Genomic DNA, 15,215 nt, shown 5'->3' with positions numbered 1-15,215 from the left:
TCACTTGACAGCCTGGCACACTTTTACTATGGTGGATCAAAGTATTTTGGTTTGACTATAGAGCGTGAGAACACGCACACAGTCATAATTATTTTAGTGTGAATAAAACTAGCATCGAAATTACCTAAACTTGACATGCCACGCTAGACGTAAACGCTCTTAAGATGGTGCAACCCAGCCTTAATCATTCACCCGTTTGCATTTACACGAGCTGCATACATTTTATACTCTCATCGAGTGTCAAATAAACTTGACAGTCAGTGGCATCAGCGTTGGCTAAGTATTATTGATATGACTGCAGTCGGAAACTAAATATTCTACAACGTCCGCAGCGGCCGTGTGTCAATTATAAATTGAACACGACAGGGGTAATAAATTTTAAGTTCCACTCGTCGTATATCGGAATGCACCTGCGAATCCTATGCAAGTAGGACATCGCAATATTATTAGAAATACAAATAGTAAGAATAATAAGGAAGCAATTAAGTAACTTATTGAGTATTGAATATAAAAATAATTAATTTGTACTTAACGTACCTACTAAACTAATTAATTATTAACATCATGGTTGATTACGATATTTTAGATGACGTTACTATTTTTCCAAACACTTTTTCATCGTTCTCAATTCTTAGAAATTCAATAGAATTTAATTCGATCGCGTATCAGGCTATCTTGGCAGGCTAAGCATTGATATGGCAAAATAGTACCTCCTCTAACTACATAAGATTAAGCTTGATCTGCCATCTCCGTACTTAATCACCCTGACGTGTAGTCCGACCACTGACCACCCTGATGACGAAACACTGTTACGGCTAATGGAGCTTACGATCGATGCACTGAGGTGTTGCAGCATCGATATAACTCTATCTGCCGAGAGGCGTATCTCGATGTATCGAATGAGCCGGTCATCGTTATCTAACGTGATCGATACGCGAAGGGCAGAGGTCGCTGGTGGTGACCTTAGTAGAGTATCATGACCGTGATACAAATTGGTTGTAATGAATTTGCGGGGAATATGATTAGGTTAAGAAAATATGCTTTCTTTCTTTGATACTCTATCAATTTTGTATGTTACTAACTTGATTGTCTTTAGCAATGTCGCGACTTTGCAAATTGGGGATCTTTTAGCGAGATCGGAAAAATGTATGTTAGTACCTAAAAGGAACCTTTGCGAATAAAGATCCACAGTTTAAAGTGTTGTGTGATTTTAAAACGGTTATTATATGCGCAAGCACATTTAAAACATCAAACATCACATTTAAATTACAGACCACCAAAAAGAAAATGTTCTTTAGTCTTTAGCAGATCTTTAACTTTAATAGATACTTATACTAAAAAGAAAAAAAACAAAAGAATAAATAATGAAATCATCATCCATCGGAAAAATTCGGTTATTCTGCTGAGACTGTGGTTCCTATAAACAATCCTACATCTAACTGCTAACTGTTTCATTTCGTAGAACGTGACACGTCTTTTATATTAACTTTGAGATGTACCAAAGGTAAACGGCTTTTGTGACAAATGTAATGTAAATTCTGTGACAAGCTACACCCACGCACTTTACTCATAAGTAAAGTGTGAAAAAGTGGGACGCGTTTAATATTTACGATTTTCTCTAGTCTTTTTGCTCGCTACCGAGCGATAAATCATGAGCGACGTGACTCTCTTACCACGCATAATTTGGTATTGTCTAAGGTGATGTGGGATGAACTACGGGATAAGGCGAAAATAGAACAGATTCGCAAGATTAGGATGGGTACAAACAACAATAATTTTCATCCTGTCAGCATTCATCTCATAATAAGGTCAGACTGGCTATAAGAAGCGTAAACATGTTGTAATTGCAATATTAAAGTATCATAGGTGTTATGAAAATAGTTTTTGATAGTTTATCAGGTTTTTGATTCTCCCATCCGATTGAGTTAAATCATGACTTAGCTTACGTCGGACTCCAAGCCACTAAATTGTGAAAATCTGTTCTGTGGTTTTTAAAGGATACGTGCACAGATTAGTAGCAACGACAAAAATTCTGAAAACAAACAATTTTGGACAGTGACGTCCAGCACAAATCATCGTTTTTTCTGGGACTTCACCAACGTAGATTACCATGTACTTTATTAGTACATAGTACCATCATCATCATTATTTCAACCACAGAACGTCCACTGCTGAACAAAGGCCTCCCCCAATGATTTTCAGATTGGTCGGTTGGTAGCGGCGGGATGCTAATAAAGTATAAATTATAGCCTAATTACAACTTTAAACTGATTAAATTGAAAGTAGGTTCAGACTAGGGCACATCAATCTAAACACATCTTATTTGGTTACAATAGTTGCTATTTTGCAACAAATTGTACAGTCTTGTACGGCACCTGTTCCACCGCATACCTAATAAGAGTCCTGCATATCTCGTATGTAAATCAGCTTCACATGTTTACAATTTGTTAACAAATGTTCGTGGCTCGTACCCCGAATTGGTAATTTCAGCTGCATCGTTTTCTTTTCGTTGGTTTGTTGTTTTTATTCTATGAATATCTTATTTTGCAGGTAGAACGCTATGTTTTAATATTGTGAAAAAGAATTTTAGTTCTTCGTTGCAAACAAAATATTTTTTTATCAGAAAATCAACTTAGGTAATACGGTTCCGCATAGAGCACTTAGCGCTCTGTGATGTTATTATTGCCTCGATTTGCATAAAAATAAAAACTTATGACGTTGACGTCACTATCTTGATTAAATAACTTACCTAGAAATCCAACAAACTCCACTTAAAAAAATCTTCTAGGTCTAATATAGTAAAATACAAAACCTAAAATATATGCAAAAATAAGTAGACAGGAGACTGGATGAGGAGAGGTTATAAATTGCTACTTATTGCAAATATACCTATTTACGTTTTACCAGGCATACATTGAATAATGTAGGAACATAAATACATAATTTACTAGGGCTCGGTCCCTTATTTCGTATCCTTGAACCCGATAAGCGTTACAATTTTTGTAACATAATGATAGCGAGTCATACAGTATTGGGGTTATTTATGGCGCGATAGAGTCACCCGGCACTAGGTGAACCCAAGGGACAATGGGCACGCAAACGTTGCTCAGACGCATGTATAGACGACTGTCTGAAAGGTAAATACTTGGAGATCTTGTGTAGTAGTAATAAAGGTGATTTTTCAACAATCGTCATCATCGTAATTTCAGCTAGAAGACGCTGAACATAGGCCTCCCCCAATAATTTCCACATTGCCCGGTATAGTAGCCGCCTGCATCCAGCGCTGTCCTGTTGCCCTCATGAGATCGTCGGTCCACCTTGTGGGTGATCGTCCCAATTTTTTGTACAAATTTTGGTGAAACAAATTAAATTTTTGGCTTAGAAGTTCATCAGAATAGCACATAGATAAAATGTAATTAACTAGGCTTAACTAAGCCTTTTAATGTCTTCTTCATCGAAATATAAGAGACTGATTAATATAATTTAGGTAGTGTGAATGTGCGTGTTTTCATTTGCAAAACGATCTCCGCAAAATATTAATGTTACACCGAATCCGCAGTGAAAAGTTCTATTTAAAACCACGATCGAATGTAAGGTATTCATAATTTAAATTAACATAAAATTTCTGGTCCGAAAATCGCAGCGAATTCTCCATTATAATAATACGTACATTATGTAAAACAAGTAACCGACGTTTATTTAAATATTCACGCTTTAAATAATCCCAAAATTGTACGCTAATAGTAATAAATACGAAGTTATTTCCCATTTCAATCGGCGACCATTTTTAATTTCCGTAGCGCCCATCCCGTGACCGCTGCCCTGAATGGCTACAGTCATCTTTATTCACCCTGACACATACCAAATTACCTAACCCTCCCCTATCCATTTAACATTAAGTTTATTACTGCCCAGAGACTTGTTTGCGGTTCCCACTCCGTATTATCAGAAAACTTTGTCCTCAGGGGCAAGCTCTGTAAATTATTTTTCCCGTACATAACATTCTTCGGAATTAGTAACAGAAAAGTTATCGGGCAGGAAATAAATTATGCGCCGTCTAACAAGAAGTTACGCAGCTGTGATAGCACCTTTTACTTACTCGCGGACATAAATCTTGGTCTTTGATTTCGTACGTGCAAGTTTTTGATGGATAGGACGGCTTACTCCAGTCAAATTGTCGTGATGTTTTACGATCTCTACCGACTGAAAGAAGTAACTTTCATGAAACTTATTATATGTGCAATAAATTGTGAGATGGCCATTGAAAATAGTCTTCTACGAGAATGGCTGCCTACCTACTATATGTAAAATGATTGTTCCTTAAAATATTAAATACATAATGATGATGTGAGTAATTATGAGTAATTAATAGCGCTACAGAATGCACCGAATATTTCCATGAAATAATTCAGCTATAAACACATTAATTCTATGTTAAATAATTACAAAAGTAACCAATCTTTTAATACGAAATTAATTTGTTATATTACCACTAGCGGCCGCCCGCGACTTCGTACGCGTGGACCCCATTATACCCCCTTGTGGTGGAGTTTCGTATAACCTGTTCTTGGCAGATGGCTACACCCTACCAATAAGAAACCTGCCAAATTTCAAGTTTGTAGGTTCTGAGGTTTCGCGATGAGTGAGTCAGTCAGTGACCTTTCGCTTTTATATAGATTTTATCCCCACTTAAACGAACAAGAAGGCTGAGTAAGAGGAGCAATCCGAGCGAAGTCAGCTAACTGTAGTTAGGCCACTTCTTTCTAACTTGATTCCCTAGGTACGCAAACCAAGTTAAGCATGGTGGCACGTGGAAAATTTAACTTAGAAGCCTTTTTGTTCTTATTAACCTTTATTATTCTGAATACTTCCTCGACGTTTACACTTTTGTGTAGGTAACAAAAGAAATAATGAAGTTCATTTAGTCTATGAATACTCGTACACACATTATTGCGCTCTCTCTTTCTCTCTAATCATGTAAAGTTGCAATTCATTACAGCTTAAAACGTGCCTAATCTAATTAATACTGAAGAAAAGACAGGGTCTTGAGACTTTTTAATCTCAAGAATCTATATTTTCTTCTGACTCTATGTTTTCTCCCTGTTTTGGCATTCCGAATTACGAGTGTTACATTCCACGCTTCGTTGACGTGAAAAACTTCTGCCGCTCGTCTGGCAACACTGAAAACGATTTTCGGTGCTTAAAGTTCAACATATTTACCCTTAATCAACAAAATACTTGTAAACAAACATAACTAGCAGAGAAATCTAAATGTAAGAAATAAAATAAATTAAAAAAATCTAACGTACCTAAGTTGTTTTTTGTGAAGCATAAAACTAGCGCGTATGCATGATAGCTATTGGTACTTCGTATGTAACTAAATAACTACATGACAATTCAAAAACACAGTATTTTTATTTATTTTCCCGTGTTTTTATTTATTTTAATCATTGGAGTCAATAATGGTTCAGTATAGCAAAAATATAAAAGCTACGCACGTTACACTTCGTTGATTCCTGAATTTTATCGTTTTTTATCACAATTCCCACTAATCCGCTTTAAATTTCAACAATATCAACGTTCGTGAATTGACAAGTGATTGAACGTGAACGATGTGCAAACTCCACACTAAAAAAATATTGGTTGAATTGCAAAGGCTTTTTTACAACTGACCTACTTCAATATTTATTTTATATTTGCAGAAACTAATTCAAATAGTTTAAATTCTACCATTTCAATCACTAAGCTAATGTGCTTTCAGTCAAATAAGTGCAGATAGGTATTTTAAAATTGAATCAATTTTAATAAAATGTAAACAATATTCAAATCAGAAATAATCTAAAATAATAAGAAAAAAAGTGCGAGATCTTTATATGTTTATTAAAATAGATTCTTTCCAATAAAACTGTATTAAGAGAAAGGAAAAACAGCATGGACAACAAAGAGAAACTTGAAAATAGGTGAACCTAAAAATAACTCAAACCCTCAGTAAAATTAGCGGTACCCAGATGGCTGGTAGAGTTTCCCCTTTGTCTGGCCAAATGTAGGTGCTACCCAAGATACCATGACTTCATTTTATTCAAAATCATAATTCTTGTTCATAAATATATTTCTCCAAGGATAATTTTCCACGCGTTCTCGCTACGTTACATATTTCCAACGTCAATTATAATTTGATTAATATTATGTGCCTCGTTTCGAATTTCAGAAACATCGAGGCCCTTGTCGTTGTTATTCTAAATTCCGTTTTACTTTGACAATAAATAAATTATATCCGTCCCTAACAAACTTTGCATAATTTAGTATAATAAGACCTACACGAGGGCGCGAAGGAGGCCCTTACTCACAAGACCGATGGTGGAATAGGGCTCGAAGGGACAAGATGAAATACATGTGAACATTATTCTTGTATCATGTAGGCTTTATATAACAACCCTGGTTTTGGATTTTATAAGCCTGTAGGCGTCGATCGGCAGCTTAATCACGATTCACCCATTCTGTAGCTTATCGTGCTTTTAGTATATTTCTTCCCGGGCAATCAAGTTGATCTGATTCTTCAGAAGTAGTTAGGTAATTAATATGACGCAGCTGCCGTATTTTCGGATTTAACTATGGCTGGCCAATACCTACTGGTCATATCTCATTCCCACTGCATTAAAATCCCTTTTTGACATTTTTTAAGTGTAAGGTAATTTGGTAGGTATATCAAGGTTCAGTTCATCGTATTGTATCGTAGTTTTTAGTCATAATTATAGAAAGCTCGTTAGATTTGCATATTCACATTTTAGGTTGAAAATTTATATAGGCAGATTTGCTGGTAACCAATTAAAATTTTATTTCTACACTCCAAAAATTCTATATTTTTCTATGTATTTCGTCGTTTTATTTTGTGAATTCAGTTTTATCGACGCACCGTTTTTGGGATCAAAGTTTTCCACGTAGTAAATATAGCCTGGGCCCGTTGTTTTCGCATGGCTCGTTCTGGACAGAAAAAACAGTGGGCAATTTTTGTTACGGGCACGAGTGGTGTGTGGAGCGAAATTAAAAAAAAAAAAACAAATCACCACTCAAACTTCAATCAACTGAGCAGCTTAGGTAGGAACACAATATTAATTATCGGCATATTTTTTTGCCAATATACCTCCTCGTAACTTATCTACCTATTAGCAATCCTACCATTCTAACACACATTTGTACTTTTCAATTTTATTAAGGTCTAATTATTATCTAGAAATAATTTCCCAAAGTTGTCTAGACCATCAAGACTTCAAGTCTTCAGCGTAATATTACTTGATGCAAATTTAATAACCCGCCTGGTCTACTCACAGTAGGTGCCTAATATTAAAAAGTCATTATGGCCCGGGCAAAAATACGCTATCAGCTAAAACAGTTTACGACCCCAGCGAGGGTCAACCCTTAATGCAGACAGGAATAATCTGGTCCCAAGAAATTATTTCTTGCTAAGCATCGGAGATGAAAAGAAACGAAAGGATTCAACGAAACGAAAACAAAAACGGCTTAGCATTTCCACTTAGACTTAATTCCCTGACGAAGGCCTCGCTGTAATAGTTAATCCTTTACACCCGGTTAAGGCGAGCAAGGATTTAGATTTAATTAAAGTAATTCTTGAGAAACTTGAGTTGAATAATTTTCAGAGAAAAACGCGGTATGCCACTGCATACATTCAATTAAAACTTGCGACTAATACCCAGGTTACAAATAGACAAAATAGACAACTTGCAGGGCACTCCAATCCAAAAGGAATCTAATCCAAAGGAATTCGATAAAACTGGAAATTGGAAATAATGCGACAAAGGTTTTAAGATACGTATCATGCGAGGACGAGCGTCTAGAGGTGAAATTGTATGTTCCATATTAACACGAAATTGGATAGACCCCCGTCATAATGACATACATTGGTTTGGTAAAAAGTATCAATTAACTATTATAGTATACTTCTCATCTTATTCCATCCGCTTGAAATAATTCAGTACCGTAGTTTAAAGTTATTGCAATATTATCGTAATTTAGTCTATCTTGCTTCGAAAGTTTGAAGCCCAAAAGCGTTAATCTCTTGCAGTCTGTTGGCTAATAATGTTCAACTTTGCTTGCTGCGATTCAAAAATCTTCTCAGAACGCTTCTCTCTACAAAGTTTTCGAGGAAAGCTGAATTTAAACATAGTTTTTGGCAAATTATTATCATAATGCAACAATATTTCCTTTGTACTGAGTTTTTAATTATCAGTAATCTGACAGTGAGGTTCTAGGAATGATGTGATCCAAATTAATTGTATGTGAAGAAATTTAGAATGGAATGACAGTAATATCTATGTCATTATACCTACCTACCTACCTATAACTGACAGTGTTTTGTCAGCTTTTATCATTACGGGTGATGTGATTGGGTAATTAGCTAATGTACTGAGTTTTGAATCATATTGTTTTTACCTTCATTTTCTATAAGTTGATTGAAAGTGGTGCATTCATATTCATTTTCGGAGTAGATAACTCGTAGATCACATTTTATAGATAACTAAGGCTGAGTAGCACCACCTAAATTTAACGGTAACTATGACGATAACCGGTGCTTTTTGTATGGAGTTTGACAGATTTTTGACGTTTGTCAAAGTTAAAGTAAGATGGTGCAACCCAGCCTAAAAGATAACGGCATCAAGTAATGTGACTCATAATTTTGAAAGTAGAATGATCATTTGCTTGAACTTTATGGGTACTACGAAAGTGCAATTTTCATTTTAACGACGGTTTTACTCGTGCATCGTGTGGTTCGAATCATACTGAAATGGATTTTTAATTAAGTACTTACCGTACTCAACACTAATTGAATAAGCCTTACTACGCCGTAAAGGCTATTTCGTATTTACAGTATTTGTTCAACTTACAATTTAATCCTCTCTAAATATCGTTTAAGACCACTTTCATATTTTCGGGCTATTTTAATAAATGGATCAAAATTAATATGGTTGCTCAACAACAAAAACTATTTATAAAATTAAATAGCAAAGGATACTTAATTCACAAAAAATGATTTAAATTCTTGAAGCTTCATAATGAGTAAGCACTAAGCATGTCACTGATAGAATAAGTACTTAGTCTTGACACTCGACATGCAATTCTTGCAGCGATAGAACACCAATAGGTAACAAAAATTGTTCAAAAAAAGTGTCACTGTTCCCAAATGATCCAATAAGTGAGTCATCAAAACCAATAGCTTTCTCTAGTCGTCACAGGAGGTGGTATATGGTCATGGTCTGTGGTGATGGCGTACTATTAGTGTGGTAGCAAACTGGTAAATCGGCGGCAACGAGCTATCAATCAACGCGCGATTAATGGCTCCGAACAAACGCTTTACATCAGTGGTTCCCAACCTTTTCTGAACCAGGGACACAGAGACCATGTAAAACAAAACATTTTTTTCTAAATAAGCTTCAGTCAAAAACTCTGATTTGCAATATTATTTTAAGGAAAGCCTTGTATCCTCTATGTGGAGAACGCCTGAGCACGCGAATATCAGGTGTCTCAGTCTCTATTTGAGCGACTCGGCATGCTAAGTGGGAACAAGGCTAAAGGCATCTTTACTTAGAAAGTCAATCCTTGTACCAACGTGAGTTTTGAGCTGACATCCTCCCGTAACGTATCGCTCGCGAAATTTAAAATCACTCGCGGACCATATTTCAACTCCTGTGGACCACCGTGTTCAGGAGATCACTTTAGTTCGTTTCATCCACGAAGACGCGCCCCACCAATTTTGATCCGAGGAATCCGAGCGTCATTATTGTAGTGTGCGTGTGCACTCATGGATGATTTAGCGTGTACCTATAACACTCAAACCTTAGCGAAAGAATGGTGAGGCGTGTCTTCGTGGATGAAACGAACTATAGTTGGGAACCTATGCTTTTCACGATGCGCCCTAATGGCCTAACAGGATTTTCGACAATCATACCGATTGTGTTTTGGAGGGTGGTTGAATCTGTCTTTGTTCATTTGAATCGGTTTCAATCGTCAATAAAATGATAACATAAATCTATTTTGATCTGAGATTGGAAGTTCAGTGGTAATGTGTTATTGGTTTCCATGACTATAACTTATAAAAACTTATAAATGTACTCGTATCGTCTAACTCTATCTACATAAACGAAAATTAACTTGACTCGAGAAACTCTATTCTTAAAATACTCTCAGGTAAGTTTCCATCACAATTAAAACTAGTGACGCGAATATAAGACAATCTACACGATTTATTTTGAAAGTGAAGTACCTACGAGTACTTCTCTTTTTCCACTAACTGAAGAGAGAAAAAACTCTTCTATTCTACTGAATGATTCTACAGAATCGGTACCATTACCAGCTCACACATACTTAATGACTCGTTAGTATGTAGCCCATACGATCCGGGCGAAGTGGCGTGCTGTGCGCTCTTAAGATCGTGGTGAAAAGTTACTTTACAAGGCTGCCTTCACGGTTAATAAAAAGTGCAGTACTTAGGAGCATGCTGGCCGCCAGTACTTGTATATGTAGAAGATTGTCGAGGAGCTAGCGCACACGGAATTATATTTAAAAAAGTATGCTATGAACTTTTCAAATTACCGAGTTACTACACAACATTATTAGATACAATGGTCTGAAAGCCCGTTAATAGTAATTCCTGTAGGTACGTTCTGTCATGCTTTCTGACACCTAACTTAGATACCCTTGCTTAAATACCAAATACGTTACTTGATACATTACTTAACCATATTCACGCGAAGCTTATAGGATTTGACATTAGAGGCGTAGGTGGACAAATACGTAGGTTTGTCTCTAACAGATGGAATGAAATAAATTTCCAGACATAAGATACACATACGATAATGGAACGCACGTCTTAATAAATGCAGTGTCATTTTCTTACTACGAGGACCCTGACTTCTTAATAGTATGAGTAGCTTAATGTTACTTTAGCTTAGGTAACTAATGACATACCTACTCTGGATTGAGTTGTGCAGCATAACATATATTGGTACAGTGTGTAAGGCTAACTACGTCCTATGTCTAATAAGACATAGGATATACGAGTATATGATTCTTACAGGAATTAATAAGCCCTAACTTCACCATATTAAGGCTGAGTTGCACCAACTTACTTTGACCGTAACTATAACGATAACCGGTACTTTTTGTATGTAGTTTGACAGATTTTGGACGTTTGTCAAAGTTAAAGTAAGATGGTGCAACCCAGCCCAAGTGTTGTTGAAAAACGCTTATTCGCAAAGAGCAAAGCGCTAAAGCGAAGTAACCTTTGCGTATTTTTAGGAATTTTCATAACAAAACTGAAAGACGAAAACCCATAAAAGGAATCTCCGTACCAACAATGACAGCCCTATTGTAACATGCTGTGAACCCTCGCGCCTCGAAGTAAACCTCAGAAATGACGTCACGCGCGGGTAACGCTCGATTCTATTATTACCGGGACCCTGACATAATACGGATTTTTACTTTGCTGCTTGAAACTGACACGTTTATTTTCTGTCAGAGATATTTTCTTTTGAAAGAATGGAACAAATACATAAATTTTGCTGATCTTCTTTCTCTGATTAGGTACAAAATATTCTAAATGCGAAAGTATGTAGGCTTGTTATTCCTTCACGAAAAAATTACTAGACAGATTCTGAAAAAACTTTAACGTCACAACATATACGTATAGAACAGTCTAAATTCTGATTGATTTTGCTAATGTTAATGAAAATCTACAAGTTGCGTTTAGTTGTTAAGAAAATAAACAAACTTGCGAACTTAATGTTGAAACTACAGCAAAAGTTATGGACCTTCGTGTCTGTAGGGAAATATTTAGTTAATGTTTTACAAGTTTAGTTTCAGTCATAAAAACTCGAAAACCATTGTTTTTGTGATCATAATAATATAGTCGCTTACATCAAAAGCTTGAGATTTTTTTTTAAATTAAAGTAACATAAAAAAAACTTAAAGGGCTCTTTGGGAGCCTACTCACATAAATAAACGATTGAATTTGATTTGATTTTGATAAAAATATCGTCCGCCATTGTATCGAATCAATTTAATTATCTGTTTGATGGAGTCTGTTGAAATGAATAGTTAATTTTGATTTACGTTCGTAACGAAGCTGATCAAAGGAAGCCAATTAATGAGCCAACGAGCCTGATATTAGCGGTGACTTTAATAAGCTGTAGACGTGGAGCTGATCACAGAACAGAAAAAACGGCCTGAAATAATTAATAAGCCATTAATTTTAATAATAGATACAATTCAAAGATGTGCTAAGTACAACCAACAGAATATAGTGAAACAAATTAATAGTTTCTAGTTTCATATTTTTTAAACAACATCCATTTTCCGCTACCAACCGTGCGATGTGGAAGTCATTGGGCTTATGTTCAGCAGTGGACGTCCTGTGGCTGAAATGATGATGATGATGATGATATACATTTTCACTCAAGCATATTGGCATTCTCACAGTAAAGGCATAGCCCTCCATTGCATAATTCGGAATCCATCTGACCATGCAAGAATCTGTGGAATTTTTGTAAGTTACACAAATAGGTAGTGGCAATTTCAAAACACTTTTAAGCTTGCTGAAGTATACTGTAATCAACATTTGTGAATGTGTTACATTTGGCTCAATTATCAATGGCTAGCTGAAACTGATTTCGTAGCAATATCTACCTACCTACAAAAGAAATTTTGAAAAACCCAATTACAAAGAAGTCTTTTGTTTAAAACGTAATTAATTTTACATTCTCTTCCATTCCATTTAAATTCAAATGGTACCACTTAAAAAAATGTCATCTACATCAGTACATACATACCGAGTGTTCTAATATCAAAACTTAAGAGCCATTTCACAAAAATATTCCGCGCGAATTTAGGTAAAAGCTGTCAACGCAACGTCAAAAGAGTAAAAAGAACGCTTAAATGGACAAAAAAATCTTGAGTCTTGACCGTATTAAGACTTGATTTAAGTTATTAATTTTAAGGTAGAATGAGGTATTCAAACTTAGTGAAAAAAAAATCTGCCCCTTTACAGCTCCATCATCGGGCCCTGGATACGAAATATTCGTCAAGGCGAATCACACAAGCCCAAACCACAGAATAAGTAATAGTAGGTACATGTACAGAAGGATTACTCCGTAAGACGATTTAAATAATGCGAGTCTTGCTACGACGCGATACAGTGGAATTCAGCTCGCACAGCACTACGTACCTACAATTTTATTCACCTACAAGTTTTGTCTCTTTCTATCGCGTGCCTCTGAACTCTTCTTACGCTGTTAGGGTTGCTGTCTAGTGAAAAAATAATTAATCTACTTATTTGNGGTCTGTCGGTCCAAAATGGTGGTAGTTTTACTGACACCCTGCATACCTGTTCGTAGGATGTCCCAGGTTTGGGTTCTGATTGTGCTTTGAGTTGAGAATCTAAAATTCTATTTTTGGCAATAAGTTCCTCTAACTGTGCCTTTAGTTCTGTGTCAGACATGTTGAAAGTGTAACTGTACCACTGTGCAGAAAGTAAACAAAGTTAAAAAAGAGAAAAAAAAATGTGCTGTTAAGGGTTAAAATATCCTTCTCCGCAGGCGTTAGGAAATTCAATTTAACAATATAAAAAATAATCAATTTTGGGTGCAATATGCAGATAAAAATAAAATAAATGATACACACACTTGGCCGTTGCAAATTTGAAACCATACAAGACAAGTTAGATCAAATAGGTAGGACTGAATTTTAGCAATAGAAACCAATAACCTTAATTAAACCACCATATTACATGCAATAAATACCTGGTAAATGCTTAATTATTGCAAACAAAGTATTTAATGTAAGCCGAAAGTTAATTGTTAATAATTCAAATACAAGTTGATAAGAATGAATAAATGTACCAAGTTTAAATTAAATTATGTTATTAAGTTGGGTTAGGTTAGGAATATTGTATTTTTACACACAGATTAGCAATGACTCAGAGAAATAAGTATGGTATATGAACGGAGCACTGTAAAGTTCAATGTTTTCGCATGATGCACAAGTCAGACGGAGGAAGATGGAAGTGGTACTTGCGTGGCTGCGGTGCTGGTGGACAGTCTTTGATTGTACTTCACTTGATTAAGATGGTTTATGATTCTTGGCGTCCACTTGTTTTTAAGCACAAGGTTTCAACACAATACACTCATGCACGATACACGTAATGGACGAAGAAGCTGGCGTGCGAATAGCGTCAGGTCAGGGGCGCGAAATGGTAGCACGTTGCGCGTTGCGTTGTGAAGATACCACGGAGCGTAACCGGAATGATTTTCGTGTTCGGGATCCTGATGATGATGATCCGGGATCCGTTTGGAACGTACGGTGGTCACCAGTTTGGGGATTGATGAGGCGGCGCTCCCCGAGCCGAATCAAACTCCGGTTAGTGTTGCACTGTGTATATTGTAAACAGTAGTAGCAGGTGGTTTACACAACGAGGACACGTACATGTCATTGTATAGCGATGGCACTGGTCAACGAGGCGTATACACAAGTGTTATACGGCGAGTTGTGGTTTATATTACAAGTATTTACATAGAAATCAACGGATGCACTGTGATTCGTGTAGAACAAGCTAGCTGGACAAAAGTCATTGTTGAATTTCTGATTATCGTTTATAAAAANGATTTGACTACTACTGCTGTTTTTCTCTTACTCTGGGATCTAGTAGAAGGTCCAGGAGGGGGTAAATGCTGGTCCTGGCCTTCGTCATCTATGTCTGTTAGAACCACTTCGGGTCTCTCGAATTTTGGACTATTGGATCTCTCTGCCATTTTGGTACAATATTATGAATTAATTCAACAACAAAAATAGAACAACAATTGGATTTAGAATAACACACAAAAAGATTAAAAATTACGATAGCTAAAATCGGACGAGCAATGACCAAGTTACTCACTGGAATGCGGATAGCGCGATAAGGACGATCATTCTCGGAACTGGAAGCTGGAAGTCGCGCTGCTCTCGGCGAAATGTATGCTTGTTGATAAGCCTCGCTCCGTTGCGTCACTGGATGCTCGCTTGCCGGTTGCAGCACGAAATTGTGCGCAACAGTGGGCAAACGGCTGTTCTCGGTGGAGACCGGCTGTGGATGATTCACGCAGCAGTGGGCCTCTCAGGAACTCAGGAACGTTGGAAGACTTGGGCCGGGCCGGAACTCGGTGTGGTATTGG

At 36.5% G+C, this 15,215-nt stretch overlaps 1 protein-coding gene across 1 annotated transcript in view; it reads right to left on the bottom strand.

The window, feature by feature from the left end:
• LOC114360193 (uncharacterized) overlaps positions 1-14,816 on the bottom strand; it is a 54,604-nt gene extending 39,788 nt beyond the window's left edge. Inside the window, exons 1-2 of the mRNA XM_028314796.1 lie at positions 14,682-14,816; positions 13,394-13,528 (exon numbers count right to left, since the gene is read on the bottom strand). Coding sequence (XP_028170597.1) covers positions 13,394-13,528; positions 14,682-14,816 — 270 coding nt within the window. The remainder of the gene's footprint in view (positions 1-13,393; positions 13,529-14,681) is intronic.
• Positions 14,817-15,215: the final 399 nt, after the last annotated feature.

This window comes from Ostrinia furnacalis, unplaced genomic scaffold (genome assembly GCF_004193835.3).
Source record: "Ostrinia furnacalis isolate ACB-3 unplaced genomic scaffold, ASM419383v2 OfSCF0319, whole genome shotgun sequence".
Lineage (NCBI taxonomy): Eukaryota > Metazoa > Arthropoda > Insecta > Lepidoptera > Crambidae > Ostrinia > Ostrinia furnacalis.
The sequence above is the reverse complement of the archived record's forward strand: the minus strand, read 5'-3'. Positions and strand labels throughout refer to the sequence as shown.